This window comes from Mandrillus leucophaeus, unplaced genomic scaffold (assembly GCF_000951045.1).
Source record: "Mandrillus leucophaeus isolate KB7577 unplaced genomic scaffold, Mleu.le_1.0 Scaffold1336, whole genome shotgun sequence".
In the NCBI taxonomy this organism is placed as follows: domain Eukaryota; kingdom Metazoa; phylum Chordata; class Mammalia; order Primates; family Cercopithecidae; genus Mandrillus; species Mandrillus leucophaeus.
In genome coordinates, this window is record NW_012101295.1 from 67,091 (window position 1) to 84,914 (window position 17,824).

The 17,824-nt window shown below is 36.5% G+C and overlaps 1 protein-coding gene across 3 annotated transcripts in view; it reads right to left on the reverse strand.

The window, feature by feature from the left end:
* The window catches only part of GC (group-specific component (vitamin D binding protein)), a 68,480-nt gene that overhangs the window by 40,336 nt on the left and 10,320 nt on the right, over nt 1–17,824 (reverse strand). For 2 of the 3 annotated variants that reach the window (XM_011973048.1, XM_011973047.1), the window contains exon 2: nt 3,237–3,328. In XM_011973048.1, coding sequence (XP_011828438.1) covers nt 3,237–3,294 — 58 coding nt within the window. In that variant the 5' untranslated portion in view covers nt 3,295–3,328. Of the gene's footprint in view, nt 1–3,236; nt 3,614–17,824 lie in introns of those variants that run through there. The other variant, XM_011973046.1, reaches the window with a different exon arrangement.

A 17,824-nucleotide genomic window follows, 5' to 3' on the forward strand; every position in this document is an offset into this window, starting at 1 on the left:
AAACAACAGATGCTGGAGAGGATATGCAGAAATAGGAACACTTTTACACTGTTGGTGGGAGTATAAACTAGTTCAACCATTGTGGAAGACAGTGTGGCGATTGCTCGAGGATCTAGAACTAGAAATACCGTTTGACCCAGCCATCCCATTACTGGGGATATACCCAAAGGATTATAAATCATGCTATTATAAAGACACATGCACACATATGTTTATTGTGGTACTATTCACAATAGCAAGGACTTGGAACCAACCCAAATGTCCATCAATGATAGACTGGATTAAGAAAATGTGGCATATATACACCATGGAATACTATGCAGTCATAAAAAAGGATGAGTTCATGTCCTTTGCAGGGACATGGATGCAGCTGGAAACCATCATTCTGAGCAAACTATCACAAGGACAGAAAACCAAACACCACAAGTTCTCACTCATAGGTGGGAGTTGAACAATGAGAACACTTGGACACAGGGTGGGGAACATCACGGCCTGGGCCTGTCGTGGGGTGGGGGGCAGGGGGAGGGATAGCATTAGGAGAAATAACTAATGTAAATGTGGAGTTAATGGGTGCGGCAAACCAACATGGCACATATATACCTATGTATCCAACCTGCACGTTGTGCACATGTACCCTAGAACTTAAAGTATAATAAAAAACAAAAGAAAACTTGAATGGAAAAAAAAAGAAAAGAAGAAAATGCAAAAAAAAAAATTATTTTTAGTGCTCTGTTAACAGTGTAACTTAAAACAGATTTTTTTGGTGTAGTTTAATTTTAAAAATCAATTTTTATAAATGTTTCCTGATCATTAAAGGTAACTTCTCTATCTGCAAGTTAAAAAAAAAACAATTTTGTAGCTGTATCACTAGTCTTTGTTACTTGGTTTCTTTGGAAGGGAAGAGGGAAAGATACATTGTACATTAATATTCCATGCATTTCAGTCCTAGGGGAAGAAGCCTCTTGTAGGCAACTGGCGAAGACTGCCTTGTTGCTTCTCATAAGGTAGCAAAAGTGGACATTTTCTTATGACACTATCCAGGTTTAGCAGGATAAGTAAGCTCTTTTCTCCAAGATGTACCCAGTGGCTTGGGAACAAGATTTCCAATGTTGTTTGATAGGAGAGGGCTGGCTTAACTGGAGCCTGTCCAGTAAAGCTTCATCCGTAACAGTATCTATTTGAGACCCAAGGTTTCCAAAGAATAGTTCCATAGGTATAGACATTGTAGAAAAGAGTCAATATGTTGAGACACTCAGAGTTAGATAAGATTTCTTTCCTGTAGTGTTTCTCAGAACCTTTAGGACAACAAAGGCATTGATCGTGAAACCACCAAGGAAGAATAAAGTATGGCTCATTTCTTAAATATGTTTGCTCACAGAAACTTCTTTTCAAGATAAGTCTTGAACGTTATATATTTTTAAACAGGTGCTTAAATAAATGCTGTGAGTGGTCAGCTCTCTAGAACTATAACAGCTAGAGAAAACTGTAATCCAAACCAATCCCCCACAAAACAAGGATATTCAGAACCTAAGAGTCCTCAGAACTCCCTTAATCTGTACACTTTGTAACTTCCTGCCAGGAGAGAACACAGCTAGCTTCTAAGTAAACTGCTGACTTGGTCTTTGGGTCATGCTCAGGTATTAGAGAATAGAGAATTGATAGATCAGGACTACTCCCCCCAAATATTGAATGTTAATGCTTACAAGTGTATTATGTATGTCTCAAGATATCATCTGGAATATGGCACATTGGTTATAAGAATGAAGCTTAGATCTTCAAGGGGACTGACTGGAGGTTTTTAGCATCCATTTCATCAGAATCTGAGCACTGCTGAGAAAGTTGAAGTAGAGATTGCAGAATGCTCTGTTATTCTCCAAAGGACAGTGTCATTCTTTGAGGTGAAGCCAGTGCACACCTATTGAGTCAGTAGTCTAAGATGGTGATTCATGCTCCTGGTTATGGCCTCCACATATAATTCCAATTCCTAGCCATTATTGGACCTTCTATGTTTGAAGATCCTGATCTGAACCTGCTTCAGTAGGATTTTTCAGGATCAGATCTGCCCCAGCAAATCCTTGGCCAAAAGAATAAGACTTAAAGGGATTTCTTGGAACATGGCCTATTCAGAGGTCTTATAAGGGACACAATTTATGTTGCTTTTTTATACCCTGCACTGTCTGGGAAAGACTTTGTAGTCTTACCTAAGGACGCATAGCTTACTTAAGAATTGATGGGTAAGACAAGAGTTAAAATAATTTGAATGATCATAGTAAGATCAAGGAAAAGTAAATGTAAGAAGAATAATAAAAAGTCAAGAGCAAGGTTATGCATGTCACAGTTAATAACTGATAATTCCTGAGAACACACACTTTATTCCACTGGTAAAATACATTACTAATATGAATAATAGTGTATCAATTAGGTGAGGCTGTTAACCAACAGCACTAAATGAAAAACTTAATTTTACAAAGCAGGATAAATGCAGATTTCCCTTGTGAACATTAAAGAATCAGCCAGAAAAGTAAATTGAACTAATTATGAAAAGTTTCCCAGCTGTAGAATTCATAAAGTTGTATACTTCACATAATCTTAGTTTGTGTCATGTAAAAAAGTTTTTAAACATTGCCCAAAGATGAAGACACCATCTGAAGAATAATTTTAATGAAAAATATATCTCAATTATATTATTTGTGGTTGTGTTTCATAGCTATAGAAAAATTTTATGTGAGGGATATTTTAAAAAATATCGTGCATTTTCAAATATTGCATGTATAGGATTCGTTTAAGGGGATCAAAGGAATCTCTAAGTTGACATCATGCATCATTGGCATGGCATATTACACTCTCAATGTTAATAAATATTTGAAGTCTTAGTAAATGCTTAATGGTGGATCACAGTCTTTATTTGCATTATCTTGTAACAATTAGCAAATGTCTAATTTTAAATCATTCTCTTTAGGTCTTGCTTATCAACAAAGGAGGGATGGATAATTGACAAATTATATAACTACATTTACTTTGTTTGACAAAATTCTTGTGTTGATTTTTGTGTAGATTCCAATTCAACATTACATGGCATTGTGGAGCTCTGATTAATGCCCCTATGGTCCTTATGCCTCTCCCCAACATATTCACCAGTTCTTCTGTTTCTTACGTTTTATTTCATTTTTTAAGTGATACTATAAAGTTAAACTAGTAAGAGTTCCTGTAAATGGTCACAACAAAAGAAATCTTACCTCTCTCTAAAGCATGTCCAAATGCCACAGCAAGCAGTAATACCAGGACCCTCTTCATTTTTCTACCAGAGTCTTGCAGCACCTCCTGTCTCCTGTAGGTGACCATGTAAATGGTGGCAGCCAAAAATAATTGGTTTCCTTTTTACGAAGATTCCTGACTATGAATTAATCAATTATTAATCTCTACACAGAAGTAAAGGGCTGTTATCTTTGGCCCAAAAGAGATAAAATAATATCAATCAAGGTAAATAGACACCTTGGGGATACTGTAGTGGAAAATCTAGGAGATTTTAATCATTAACTTTGTCAAACTGCAAAAGAGCCAAGGTATATAGATTATTTTCCACTGCTGTTCCTCACTAAAGTTTACTTAATATGTTAGTAATGGACACCTTCTCCCCCCGTATAGGGCTATGTGTCTTCTTTGGACACCCCATCTTTCTCATATGTAAGTGGAAAATTGGAAACTCTCTCTTTACCTCTCTTCCTCTCTTTGTTTAAGTCTACCACAAATAAGCATTACCTTAAAATATTGCAGATCAGATGTTCTAAGTAATAAGGGGAAAAAAGAGTTAAAGCCAATTCAGCATAATATTTTAAATCCATAATTCTGATGCTATGAAGTAATTTTATTTGAGATGATGGCATAGTACTTTGTATTTCTATGCTATGTTACACTTTCTGAAGCACAGGCATATATATTAAAAATAACCTTTGAAGTGAGGCAAATAACTGGAGAGGTTAAATGGCTCACCACTGCCAATCATAAAAAGTTAGTGGCAAATATTGGACTCCCTACAGTGATTTTAAAGCTCCTTCTACTAATAGTTCACAACTAGTATATTTTATGGGCATGGAATTTGAGAGCTCAGAGAGGCCCTGTAAAACATGAACTCCAACATCTTCATTTTCCAGAAGAGTGAATTGAGCACTGGGTAAATTCTGTGACTTGCCTAGAGAGTCACAGGTAGACCATTCACTGGAATTAGATGAGTTCCACTCCTGGATTTTGCAGTAGCCCTCTTTTCAGGAAATGGTCAGGTTCAGGTTGTTACACAGGCTCTAAAATCAAATCCCTACTCAGCTTTCATAGCTGTGTAACCTTCGGAAATTTATTTTGCCCCTCTATGTTTCATTTTCCTCATATGCAACGTGGTGATAAGTCAGTACATTTGACACAACATTGCTATGAGGTTAATTAAGGTAATCTGGGTGCAGGGTTCATGGTAACATCCATCACATAGTGACATGGATTAATGTCACCTATTACTCTTATTCTAGTTCTTGCCACTTTCTCCCCCTGGCATTCCAAATTTATAATATCTGAGAAGGTCAATGGAACTAAGGAGGCCATTGGAACTCAGTGGAAGAGTTTAAAGCCAGTTCTGTGTCCAGGGTCTCACAGACAAGTGATTTAAAGCTTCATGATCAACTCAGTAACCAAGAATTATCTACATGGGCAGCGCCTGTCAAAATTTCAGTAAACCAATTTAGGTGGTTACAGGTTCAGTCAGAGTTTCTATCTATATTGAAAATCCTTGGGTGTTATATTCAGAAAATAGAGTCCAGCTAGTTGGAAAAAGATACCTATGCCAGATCAAAGCACAAGGGTCTCTGTAAGGCCAGTGGAAATCCATATGGTCAAGGAGATAGCTTTCTTGTCCAAGAGCCAGCTCTATCCCTTCGAGGATCAACTTCCTGATTACTATAAATCTAAATTTTCCATTCCCTTTGGCTGAATTCTTAGTTTACTGTGCAAGTTAATTTAAAAGTGTATTTTACTCCTATGGCAAATTATTTGGAAATGAAACTCCAAATGAGTGTGAAAAAGTTTAAAAAGTACTCAGAACCCCAAAACTCAGAGAGGTAGTAACACATTACCATATTGCTACAGTTTTCTTTTTTCTTTAAGATATTATACTGTATTTATACTTCTGTATCCCTTTTATTCAACTGTAGTTCAGTCATCTGATTAGTTCCATTAAAAAGACACACTCAGATTATTTTCCACGAATTTTGATACAGAGTTTAAGATCTGCTCATTCTTTCATTTTTTAAAAAATTAAACTTTATCTCTGCTTTTGCAATAACATTTATCACGTTTGTTTAATGATAAACTACATGTAGCAAGAATTGCAACATCTCATTTAGATGCCCTCTTGAGAAATCTCTATACAAGCTGCCAAATGTATTCTCTTGACTGATTTTTTCTAAACGAAATTAGGCAAAACAGGCTAGTAGCTAAATATATGAGCCTTTTTTTTCAGTCTTATTTATGTAACTTTCCTTAATCTTTCAAATGTTGATTGCTTACTGTGATTCTAAAACTGGGAAGAAATAATCATAATTGGCCTAAGTGAGAGGCCTCAAGTGACAATGATTACTCTAGTAAGTCAGATGGGGAAAAAATGGGTGAAAAAGACCAAATCAAACCTCCTCACATTGTCTATGACAGCAGCAGTTATAGCAACTCAGAAATGTATTACTGAAATATATATTTAACAAGATTTATTGAATATGTAAGCAGTAGAATTTTGCAGGAGCTGTTTTTCCTGTATAAAATTGATTTGAAGTAGCCTCTTTCCCTCTTTCCTCTGTTTCCATCTCGCCATTGGCTTCAGAGGAAACGCAGATCTCTCCCTAACTAGGGCTAGTTCCAGGCAAAATTGTGAGGCAGATAAAGCCTATCTTTAGTTCTTTTCTCTATCCCATGTCCCTTCTTTTAGTAAGGCTTAGTTACTAAGAGATAACACTGATACTTCTCTTTATCAAAACAGTATCTTTAACATTTTAATGCTGCCACAGGTTTCTTAAAAACTCTTAATGTACTCCTGTAGAAATGATCTTCTTCAGAATGATTTTGTCCGAGTGTTCTCTTCATTCAGATTCTCTTTATACTGTTAAAATGCATTATCAGTATCTTTTCCTGGTAAATGAACTGGTGAAATTGATATCAGTGGTTCGAAGCAACACCCTTAAAGTTGATGTACAGAGAGGAACAGAACACAATCCAGGTTTCAGAAAATTCTTATAGCCCAGACATTTAGCTATGATTGACTTCCATAAAAAATGCCAGTATCCTTGTAATAAATCTCTTTTTACTTAAGCTTATTCTAGCTGAATTTCCAATTAAAAGCATTCTAACTGTCCTACTTTTAAATCATTCTCCCCTCTGTTGCTGTCATTATTGTTCAAAAATGCAAATAAGACTGTGTTACTGCCTCCCTATTTAAAATGATTTAGACCAATGCCTGTGCTTAAAGTTCATGAATTCATCCTACTTACCTCTAAAAAGGATTCTTTGCCGTGTGTGTATATTAAAATTAAGTACAGCTGAACTGCTTGTGGTTCACTGAACACATTGTGCTATTGAGGTTTCCACAGTCTTTGTTCACATTCTTCTTTTTTCTCGTACTCTGTTTTGTGTGTTTGTTGTCCCTTGTCTGTCGGCCTTTCATTTATTCATTTAACATATATTTAATTCATACCACTTTGTACTAAGTAACATGCAAGCTGTTGGTACTACCATGTCAAAAGATCTACATGGCTCTTCGCCTCATGGACCTTCTTAGTCTAACTAGGAAGACAGATGTTGAAGACTAAATGACAAGTGTGCTGAGTTGTGAGGGTGCAGAGAATAGAAGGGGTAAGAGTAGATACAGCGAGAGCAGTGTGAAGACTGCTTTAGAAGTCCAAGCAAGGGATGACAGAAGTGTGGCCCGTGGTGCTGGCAGAGGCGTGAGATGGTTTAAGAGACAGAATCATCAGGGAGTGGTAATTGACTAGACTTTGGCTGTCAGGGGAAGAGTCAGAAGTTATGCCGAGGTTTCTAGCTTGTGCAAGTGGTTGGATATTAATGCCAATATCTGAAACAGAAGACACTGAAGAAGACCCACAAGGAAGATGTGTTCAGGTGGAATTTTGAGTAGGCAGCTGGGTCCATGATTCTGGAGCTTGGAAGACACCCAAAATTTCCAGGTTGTGCTGAGTCCACCTCCTCTGTGCTTTGCTCTTCCACAGTGCTCCTACTATAGCTAAGACACCTTCATTTTGTTATCCCCAACAGCTAGCACAGCTAGCACAGATAGAAACTGAATGTGGTAAACCCTCAGTCATAATCAGTTTAATGAAGGAATTTAAATGCCTAGAGAAATTTATCAACCCTGGATTTAAAAATGAAAGACTATGCTAGAATTCTGTAATTCGTTTACGCTCTTTGAAATCCAGGTGTAATTTGAGTAATCATGGTTTTCATGAACAAGTCAATTCATTTTTAATTTTACTTGGATTTTCACGCAAATCTGCAAATGATTTATTCGTATTTTAAAACAATAGGGGCCGTTATAGAAATATATTCCACAGAGTGCAGGAGTTCAGAAAATTCTGCAAATATAAACGAGTTTATTAACCAAATGGTTTCATTTATTTTAAAATAACAATTTGAGGTACAATTAGAGATAAATTGACGTCTGCCATGACTCTCTTTACTAAGGCTGTAGTAGTTTATGAAGTCTTCTATAACAAACTGCCAAATAGGTTGGGCATGGTGGCTCGCACCTGTAATCCCAGCACTGTGGGAGGCCGAGACAGGTAGATCACCTGAGGTCAGGAGTTTGAGACCAGCCTGGCCAACATGGTGAAACCCTGTCTCTACTAAAAATATGAAAATTAACTGGGCGTGGTAAGCAGGCACCTGTAATCCCAGCTACTTGGGAGGCAGAGGCAGGAGAATCGCTTGAACCCATGAGGTGGAGGTTGCAGTGAGCCAAGATTACACCATTGCACTCCAGCAGGGGGACAAGAGTGAGACTTCGTCTCAAAAAAAAAAAAAAAAAGAAAAAAAAAACCGAAAACAAAAAACAGAAAACAAAAAACAAAAAAACAAAACAAAACAAAAAAACCCAAACTGCCAAATAGCCATAACTTTCCCCAAAACACTTTCATTAAGAAATATACATCTCTGAGGAGAAACATAGGTATTTAAGAGAAATGATGGTTCAGACTAGATGCAAATGATTTTATCTTTTGCTTGAAAAAAAAAACAGAGAGAGGGCAAAAAAGAAAGAAAGAAGAAAGAAAGGAAAGAAAGAAAGAAAAAGAAAGAAAGAAAGAAAAAGAAAGAAAGGAAGAAAGAAAGAAAGAAAGAAAGAACGAACGAAAGAAAAAGAAAGAAAGAAAGAAAGAAAGAAAGAAAGAAAGAAAGAAAAGAAGTTGAAAATAGAATTTAAAAAATAGTCTAGGAGCAAGGTTTATATGAGACTTAGCTGATAATCACAGACAGGCAGCTACACCTCTTTCCACCTCTGTTGTTAAATGGAATGAGGAATGACATAATAATCACTGTTAAATATATAGTCATAACTAGTTAACTGTCAGCTAAGTATCCTTAAGTAAAATATTTAGGTTCTTAGTATTTTTAAGTAAAAATATTTAGGTTCAGTTAATTAAAAAGAAATGGCTTTATAATAAGTTTTTACTGAACTATTTTCCAACACTGAAGCCAGGTAATTCATAGAAACAGGTCTGAATATTAAAACTATGTAATTACTTTTACAAGTATTGACAATTGTAGTATATTTTTACATTATGTATATAGAGAAAGGTGATAAAGAGAAAATGAAAGAATGGAGAAAAGAGAAGAAAAGATAAAATACAAAATGTGATAGAATGAGAAAATAAGCCAATATATACTAAAACATCCATATGTGAACCACCCTGATAGATGTCCCCAAATGTACATATATACATTTAGATTTTAAATATATGTATTTTCAGGAATAGAATGGAGTCCTCAAAAATAGAACAAATGTTAATTTTCATAGCCTGGCTAATCTTTGTTAAGAGCTTCTAATAATACAGTTTTCTATACATTCTGTAATGAACAGGACTCTAAAGAGGAAAAGGACTGGCAATTTGAATAATTAAAGCTGACCATTAAATTGGGTTATATGAGTGAGTTTAAAAAAGTTTTCGGGATCATATTGCAAAATAAGTTAAAATATTAGATGATCTAATAGATTCTTTTTTACTGAAGGAGAAACGAATGTTCTCAGTTTTCAGGAATTTCTTTTTGGAGCCATCTAGAAAGTCAGGAAAAGGCAGAATAATGGCAGACCAAAGGTGCCCACACCCTAATCCCTGCAACCTGTAATTCTGTTATGTTACCTGGCAAGGGGGAATTGAGGTTGCATATAAAATTAATCAATTTAATTTAAAATATTTTCTTGGCTTATTAGGATAGGCTCAATGTTATTGCAAAGGTCCTTTAAGTGTAGAAGAATGAGGCAGAATGTCAGAATGAAAGAGATGTGAGAAGGAAAGCAGAGGTTGGAGGGATGGGATTGCTGACTTTGAAGATGGAAGGGATCTGTGAGCCAAGAAATGCAGGCAGCCCCTAGAAGCTAGAAAGGGCAAGAAAATGGAAAGGAGTGTTAAAGTCTCCAATTCCCATTGAGAGTTTTAGCATTTCCCCTTATAGTTTTTAGTCTATTGTGTTTTTGCTTCTTGAAATTTGAAGCTCTGTTATTATACACATACAGAATTATAATGATTATCTTTCTGACAAGTTATTCCTTTTAACAGTATGTCCTTCTTTATCTATGATAATACTTTGTCTTGAAATCTATTTTTTCTAATATTATTAGGTGGTTGCAAAAGTAATTGTGGTTTTTGCAATTAAAAGTCATGTTCTTATTTAGTAGTTGTCTCTACTTTTACTTTCAATGGTAAAATCCATTTTTCACCAACCAAAAACTTTTGCACCAACGTAATAATATAGCCATGACAACTTCCTTATGCTTAGTAATTAAGTGGTACATCTTTTTATATATTTTTACTTTCAATCTAGTTGTGTCTTTGTGTTTAAAGTGAATCCCTTGAAAAGAACCATTCAAACATCTTGCTTGTTTTATCAAGACATAATCTTGGAGTGTTTAGTTCATTTATGTTTAATGCTCTTATTGCTATGATTGGGTTTGAATGTACATTCTTATTATTTTTTCATGTTTGCTTTCCACTTTTTTCTTCTGTATTTTGTTCCCTTTTTGTTCATTTTCTGACTCTTTTGTCTCAGTTGAATATTTTATTGTTTATTTTAATATTTGTGATTTTAAGCTATTAATTTTGTTAAATTGTAATGGTTTCCCTAGGGCTAATAATATTTGTCTTTAATATGTCCAAGTTTATTGGTTTTTCATCCTACACTTTTCACTTTCTATTTTATACCTGACAGTTTTTTCTTCACATTTTCACACCTCATATGTCATATTTTTATATCACATTTCCTACATTTAAAAAGCTTACAATAGTGTATCATTTACCAATCCCATTGCTTGTACTATTTTAAAAATACTTTTTGTTTGTTCAGGCTTCATAAACTTTTCTTTCAAAGCTATTCTTTTTGCTTAAAAGTTTTTTAGCACTATAAACATGATTTTTCATTATCTTTTGATAAGGGGTTGGCAGTCATTCTTTTCATTGCTGTCATGTATGTAGTATTATTTTTTCCTCTGGTTGCTTTTAAGATGATTACTTTACCTTTTTTTTCAGTGATTATCCTAGGATATGCATCATATGATTCTCTTTTTTTAATTGCTGGGATTTTTATAGGGATTGCATTAAATCTATAGATCAAGTTGGAAAGAATGCAAACCTTGACAGTACTGAATCTTCCTATTCATGAACTTAAAATATCTCTCCATTTATTTAGTTCTTCTTTGATTTGTTTCATCAGAGGTTGTAGTTTCGCTCACATAGATCTTGTATGTATTTCATTGGATTTATGCCTAAATATTTCTTTTTTCTTTTAATACCTTAAGTCCTAAGGTACACGTGCACAACGTGAAGGTTTGTTACATAGGTATGTGTGTGCCATGTTGGTTTGCTGCACTCATCAACTCGTCATTAGGTGTTTCTCCTAATGCTATCCCTTCCCCAATCCCTACTCCCTGACAGGCCCTGGTGTCTGATGTTCCCTGCCCTGTGTCCAAGTGTTCTCATTGTTCATTTTCCACCTATGAGTGAGAACATGCGGTGTTTAGTTTTCTGTGCTTGCGATAGTTTGCTCAGAATGATGGTTTCCAGCTTTATCCATGTCCCTGCAAAGGACATTAACTCATCCTTTTTTATGGCTACATAGTATTCCATGATGTATATGTGCCACATTTTCTTAATCTAGTCTATCATTCATGGACATTTGGGATGGTTCCAAGTCTTTGCTATTGTGAATAGTGCCACAATAAACATATGTGTGCATGTGTCTCTATAGTAGCATGATTTATAATCTTTTCAGTACATACCCAGTAATGGGATTGCTGGGTCAAATGGTCTTTCTAGGTCTAGATCCTAGAGGAATTGTCACACTGTCTTCCACAATGGTTGAACTAATTTACACTCCCACCAACAGTGTAAAAGCATTCCTATTTCTGCATATCCTCTCCAGCATCTGTTGTTGTCTGACTTTTTAATGATCGCCATTCAAACTGGTGTAAGATGGTATCTCATTGTGGTTTTGATTTGCATTTCTCTGATGACCAGTGATGATGAGCATTTTTTTTTGTGTTGGCTGCATAAATGTCTTCTTTTGAGAAGCGTCTGTTCATATCCTTTGCCCACTTTTTGATGGGGTTGTTGTTTTATTTCTTGTAAATTTGTTTAAGTTCTTTGTAGATTCTGGATATTAGCCCTTTGTCAGATGGGTACATTACAAAAATTTTCTCCCATTCTGTAGGTTGTTCACTCTGAGGGTAGTTTCTTTTGCTGTGCAGAAGTTCTTTAGTTTAATTAGATCCCATTTATCTATTTTGACTTTTGTTGCCATAGCTTTTGGTGTTTTAGTCATGAAGTCCTTGCCCATGCCTATGTTCTGAATGATACTGTCTAGGTTTTCTTCAAGGGTTTTTATGGTTTTATGTCTAATATTTAAGTCTTTAATCCATCTTGAATTAATTTTTGTATAAGGTGTAAGGAAGGGAGGCAGCTTCAGCTTTTTGCATATGTCTAGCCAGTTTTCCCAGTACCGTTTATTAACTAGGGAATCCTTTCCCCATTTCTTGTTTTTGTCAGGTTTGTCAAAGATCTGATGGTTGTAGATGTGTGGTGTTATTTCTGAGGGCTCTGTTCTGTTCCATTGGTCTATATCTCTGTTGTGGTACCAGTACTATGTTGTTTTGATTACTGTAGACTTGTAGTATAGTTTGAAGTCAGGTAGGATGATGCTTCTAGCTTTGTTCTTTTGGCTTAGGACTGTCGTGGCAATGCGGGCTCTTTTTTGGTTCCAAATAAACTTTAAAGTGTTTTTTTTTTTTTTTTTTTTTTTTTTCCAATTCTGTGAAGAAAGTCATTGGTAACTTGATGGGGATGGCATTGAATCTATCTATAAATTACCTTGGGCCGTATGGCCATTTTCACAATATTGATTCTTCCTATCCATGAGCATAGAATATTCTTCCATTTGTTTATGTCCTCTTATTTTGTTCAACAGTGGTTTGTATCTCTCCTTGAAGAGGTCCTTCACATCCCTTGTCAGTTGTATTCCTAGGTATTTTATTCTCTTTGTAGCAATTGTGAATGGGAGTTTACTCATGATTTGGCTCTCTGTTTATTACTGCTATATAGGAATGCTTGTGATTTTTACCCATTGATTTTGTATCCTGAGACTTTGCTGAAATTGCTTATCAGCTTAAGAAGGTTTTGGGCTGAGACGATGGAGTTTTCTAAATATACAATCATGTCATCTGCAAACAGGAGCAATTTGACTTCCTTTTTTCCTAATTGAATACCTTTTATGTCTTTCTCTTGCCTGATTGCCCCAGCCAGAACTTCCAAAACTATGTTGAATAGGAGTGGTGAGAGAGGGTATCCTTTTCTTATGCTGGTTTTCAAAGGGAATGCTTCCAGTTTTTGCCCATTCTGTATGATATTGGCTGTGGGTTTGTCATAAATAGATCTTATTGTTATGAGATAGGTTCCATCAATATCTAGTTTATTGAGAGTTTTTAGCATGAAGGGCTGCTGAATTTTGTCAAAGGCCTTTTCTGCATCTATTGAGATAATCATGTGGTCTTTGTCATTGGATCTATTTATGTGATGGATTACGTTTATTGATTTGCCTATGGTGAACTAGCCTTGCATCCCAGGGATGAAGCTGGCTTGATCATGGTTGATAAGCTTTTTGATGTGCTTCTGGATTTGGTTTGCTAGTATTTTATTAAGGATTTTTGCATCATTGTTCATCACGGATATTGGTCTAAAATGCTCTTTTTTTGTTGTGTCTCTGCCAGGCTTTGGTATCAGGATGATGCTGGCCTTATAGAATGAGTTAGGGAGGATTCCCTCTTTTTCTATTCATTGGAATAGTTTCAGAAGGAATGATATCAACTCCTCTTTGTACATCTGGTAGAATTCGGCTGTGAATCTGTCTATTCCTGGACTTTTTTTGGGTGGTAGGCTATTAATTATTGCCTCAATTTCAGAGCCTGTTATTGGTCTATTCAAGGATTCAATTTCTTCCTGGTTTATTCTTGGGAGGGTGTATGTGTCCATGAATTCGTCCATTTCTACTAGGTTTTCTAGTTTATTTGTGTAGAGGGGTTTATAGTATTCTCTGATGGTAGTTTGTATTTCTGTGGGATTGGTGGTGATATCCCCTTTATCATATTTTATTGCATCTATTTGATTCTTCTCTCTTCTCTTCTTTATTAGTCTTGCTAGTGGTCTATCAATTTTGTTGATTTTTTCAAAACGCTAGCTTCAGGATCCATTGATTTTTTTGAAGGATTTTTTTTGTGTCTCTATCTCTTTGAGTTCTGCTCTGATCTTAGTTATTTCTTGCCTTTTGCTAGCTTTTAAATTTGTTTGCTCTTACTTCTCTAGTTCTTTCAATTGTCATGTTAGGGTGTCAGTTTTTTATCTTTCCTGCTTTCTCTTGTGGGCATTTAGTGCCATAAATTTCCCTCTACACTCTGCTTTAAATATGTCCCAGAGATTCTGGTATGTTATATCTTTGTTCTCATTGGTTTCAAAGAACATCTTTATTTCTGCCTTCATTTCATTATTTACCCAGTAGTCATTCAGGAGAAGGTTGTTCAGTTTCCATATAGTTGTGCAATGTTGAGTGAGTTTATTCATCCTTAGTTCTAATTTGATTGTACTGTGGTCTGAAAGACGGTTTGTTGTGATTTCTGTTCTTTTACATTTGCTGAGGAGTGCTTTTCTTCCAATTATGTGGTCAATTTTGGAATCAGTGTAATGTGGTGCTGAGAAGAATGTATATTCTGTTGATTTGTGGTGGAGAGTTCTGTAGATGTCTATTAGGTCTGCTTGGTGCAGAGCTGAGTTCAAGTCCTGGATACCTTTGTTAATGTTCTGTCTCATCGATCTATCAAATATTGACAGTGGTATGTTAAATTCTCCCATTATTACTGTGTGGGATTCTAAGACTCTTGTAGGTCTCTAAGGACTTGCTTTATGAATTTTGGTGCTCCTGTATTGGGTTTATACATACATAAAATAGTTAGCTCTTCTTGTTGAGTTGATCCCTTTACCATTATGTAGTGTCCTTTGTCTCTTTGATCTTTGTTGGTTTAAAGTCTGTTTTATTAGAGACTAGGATTGCAACCCCTGAATTTTTTTGCTTTCCATTAGCTTGGTAGATCTTCCTCCATCCCTTTATTTTGAGCCTATGTGTGTCTCTGCACATGAGATGGGTCTCCTGAATACAGCACAATGATGGCTCTTGACTATTTATCCATTTTGTCAGTCTGTGTCTCTTAATTAGGGCATTTAGCCCATTTACATTTTAGGTTAATATTGTTATGTGTGAATTTGATCCTGTCATTATGATTTTCGCTAGTTATTGTGCCCGTTAATTGATACAGTTTCTTTATAGCATCGATGGTCTCTACAATATGGCATGTTTTTGCAGTGGCTGGTAATGGTTGTTCCTTTCCATCTTTAGTACTTCCTTCAGGAGCTCTTGTAAGGCAGGCCTAAATCTCTCAGCATTTGCTTCTCTGTAAAGGATTTTATTTCTCCTTCACTTATGAAGCTTAGTTTGGCTGGATATGAAATTCTGTGTTGAAAATTCTTTACTTTAAGCATGTCGAATATTGGCCCCCACTGTCTTCTGGCTTGTTTTTCTGAGGGTTTCTTCTGAGAGATCCGCTGTTAGTGTGATGGTCTTCCATTTGTGGGTAACTCAACCTTTCTCTTTGGCTGCCCTTAACACTTCTTCCTTCATTTCAACCTTGGTGAATCTGACAATTATGCGTCATGGGGTTGCTCTTCTCGAGGAGTATCTTTGTGGTATTCTCTGTATTTCCTGAATTTGAATGTTGGCCTGCTTTGCTGGTTTGGGTAAGTCCTCCCGGGTAATATCTTTAAGAATGTTTTCCCACTTGATTCCATTCTCCCCATCACTTTCAAGTACAGCAATCAAAAGTAGATTTGGTCTTTTCACATAGTCCCATATTTCTTGGAGGCTTTGTTTGTTTCTTTTTACTCTTTTTTCTCTTAACTTGTCTTTTCACTCTATTTCATTAATTTGATCCTCGTTCACTGATATCCTTTCTTCCTCTTGATTGAATCAGCCATTGAAACTTGTGTATGCATCACAAAGTTCTCTTGTCATGGTTTTCAGCTCCATCAGGTCATTTATGGTCTTCTTTACACTGTTTTTTCTAGTTAGCCATTTGTCTAACCTTTTTTCAAGGTTTTAACTTCCTTGCAATGGGTTAGATCATGCTCCTTTAGTTTGGAGAAGTTTGTTATTACTGATCTTCTGAAGCCTACTTCTGTCAGTTTTCAAAGTCATTTTTTGTCCAACTTTTTTCCATTGCTGGAGAGGAGCTGCACTCCTTTGAAGGAGAAGAAGTACTCTGGTATTTAGAATTTTCAGCTTTTCTGCTCTGGTTTCTCCCCATCTTTGTGGTTTTATCTTCCTTTGTTCTTTGATGTTGGTAACCTACAGATGGGGTTTTGGTGTGAATGTCCTTTTTGTTGATGTTGATGCTATTCCTTTCTTTTTTGTTAGTTTTCCTTCTAACAGTCAGGTCCCTCAGCTGCAGGTCTGTTGGAGTTTGCTGAAGGTCCACTCCAGACCCTGTTTGCCTGGGTGTCACCAGTGGAGGCTGCAGAACAGCAAATATTGCTGCCTAAACCTTCCTCTGGAAGCTTTGTCGCAGAGGGGTACCAGAGGGGTACCTGCCTGTATGAGGTGTCTGTGAGCCCCTACTGTGAGATGTCTCCCAGTTAGGCTACATGGGAGTCAGGGACCCACTTGAGGAGGCAGTTTGTCCATTCTTAGAGCTCAAATGCCATGCCGGCAGAACCACTACTGTCTTCAGGGCTGTCAGACAGGGACATTAAGTCTGCAGAAGTTTCTGCTGCCTTTTGTTCAGTTATGCCCTGCCCACAGAGGTGGCATCTGTAGAGGCAGTAGGCCTTGCTGAACTGCGGTGGGCTCCACTCAGTTTAGTATCTTCCTGGCCACTTTCTTTACCTACTCAAGCCCCAGCAATGGCGGATGCTCCTCCTCCCGCTCGGCTGCAGCCTTGCAGTTTGATCTCAGACTGCTGCGCTAGCAATGAGCAAGGCTCTGTGGGCATGGGACCTGCCAAGCCAAGCAGGGGAGAGAATCTTCTGGTCTGCCGGTTGCTAAGACTGTGGGAAAAGTGCAGTATTTGGGCGGAAATATGCCTTTTTTCCAGGTACATTCTTTCACGGCTTTCTTTGGCTAGGAAAGGGAAATCCCCTGATCCTTTGCACTTCCCAGCTGAGACAATGCCCTTCCCTGCTTTGGCTCACCCTCCGTGGGCTTCACCCACTGTCCAACCAGTCCCAATGAGATGAACCAGGTACCTCAGCTGGAAATGCAGAAATAACCTGTCTTCTGCATCTATCATGCTGGGAGCTGCAGACCAGAGCTGTTCCTATTTGGTCATCTTGAATGAAGATCGTATGATTCTCTTTGTATCTGTCTTGATAAGGGTTCATTGAGCTTCTCCTAAGTTAATGTTTTTCTAAAAATCAAATTTGTGTAATGTCCAACCATTATTTCTAGATGATTTTCCTGCCCTGTTCTCACTTTCTTCTCTTTAAGACTTCAGTTACACATATTCCCAGTGTTTTGTTAGACTGCTTGATATTATCCCATGTGTGCCTGCTTAGGTTCTTCAACATTTGTTTCTCTGTTCTTCAGTTGGGATAGTTCTTATTCATTAGTGTCAAGTTCATTGCTCTTCTGATATATCCAGTTTCATTAGACTATTTTAGCATTTTTTGTTTCAGAATTCCCTTTTGATTTTAATTTATACTTCCTATTTTGCTGCTGATATTCCATATGTATTCACTTAACACTATATTTGCTTTTAATTCTTCCAACATATTGTCTTTTAAACTTTTCATTTTATTAATAAAAGCTGCTTTAAATCTTTGTCTACTATTACTGTGTTTGCACCATCTCAGAGTTGGTTTCTGTTGACTGATTTTTATCTGAACTATGAGTGACATTTTTTTGTTTGTTTCTTTACAAGTGCAGTAATTTTGTTTACTATATAATAGACATTGTTAAAGATATATTACAAAGATTC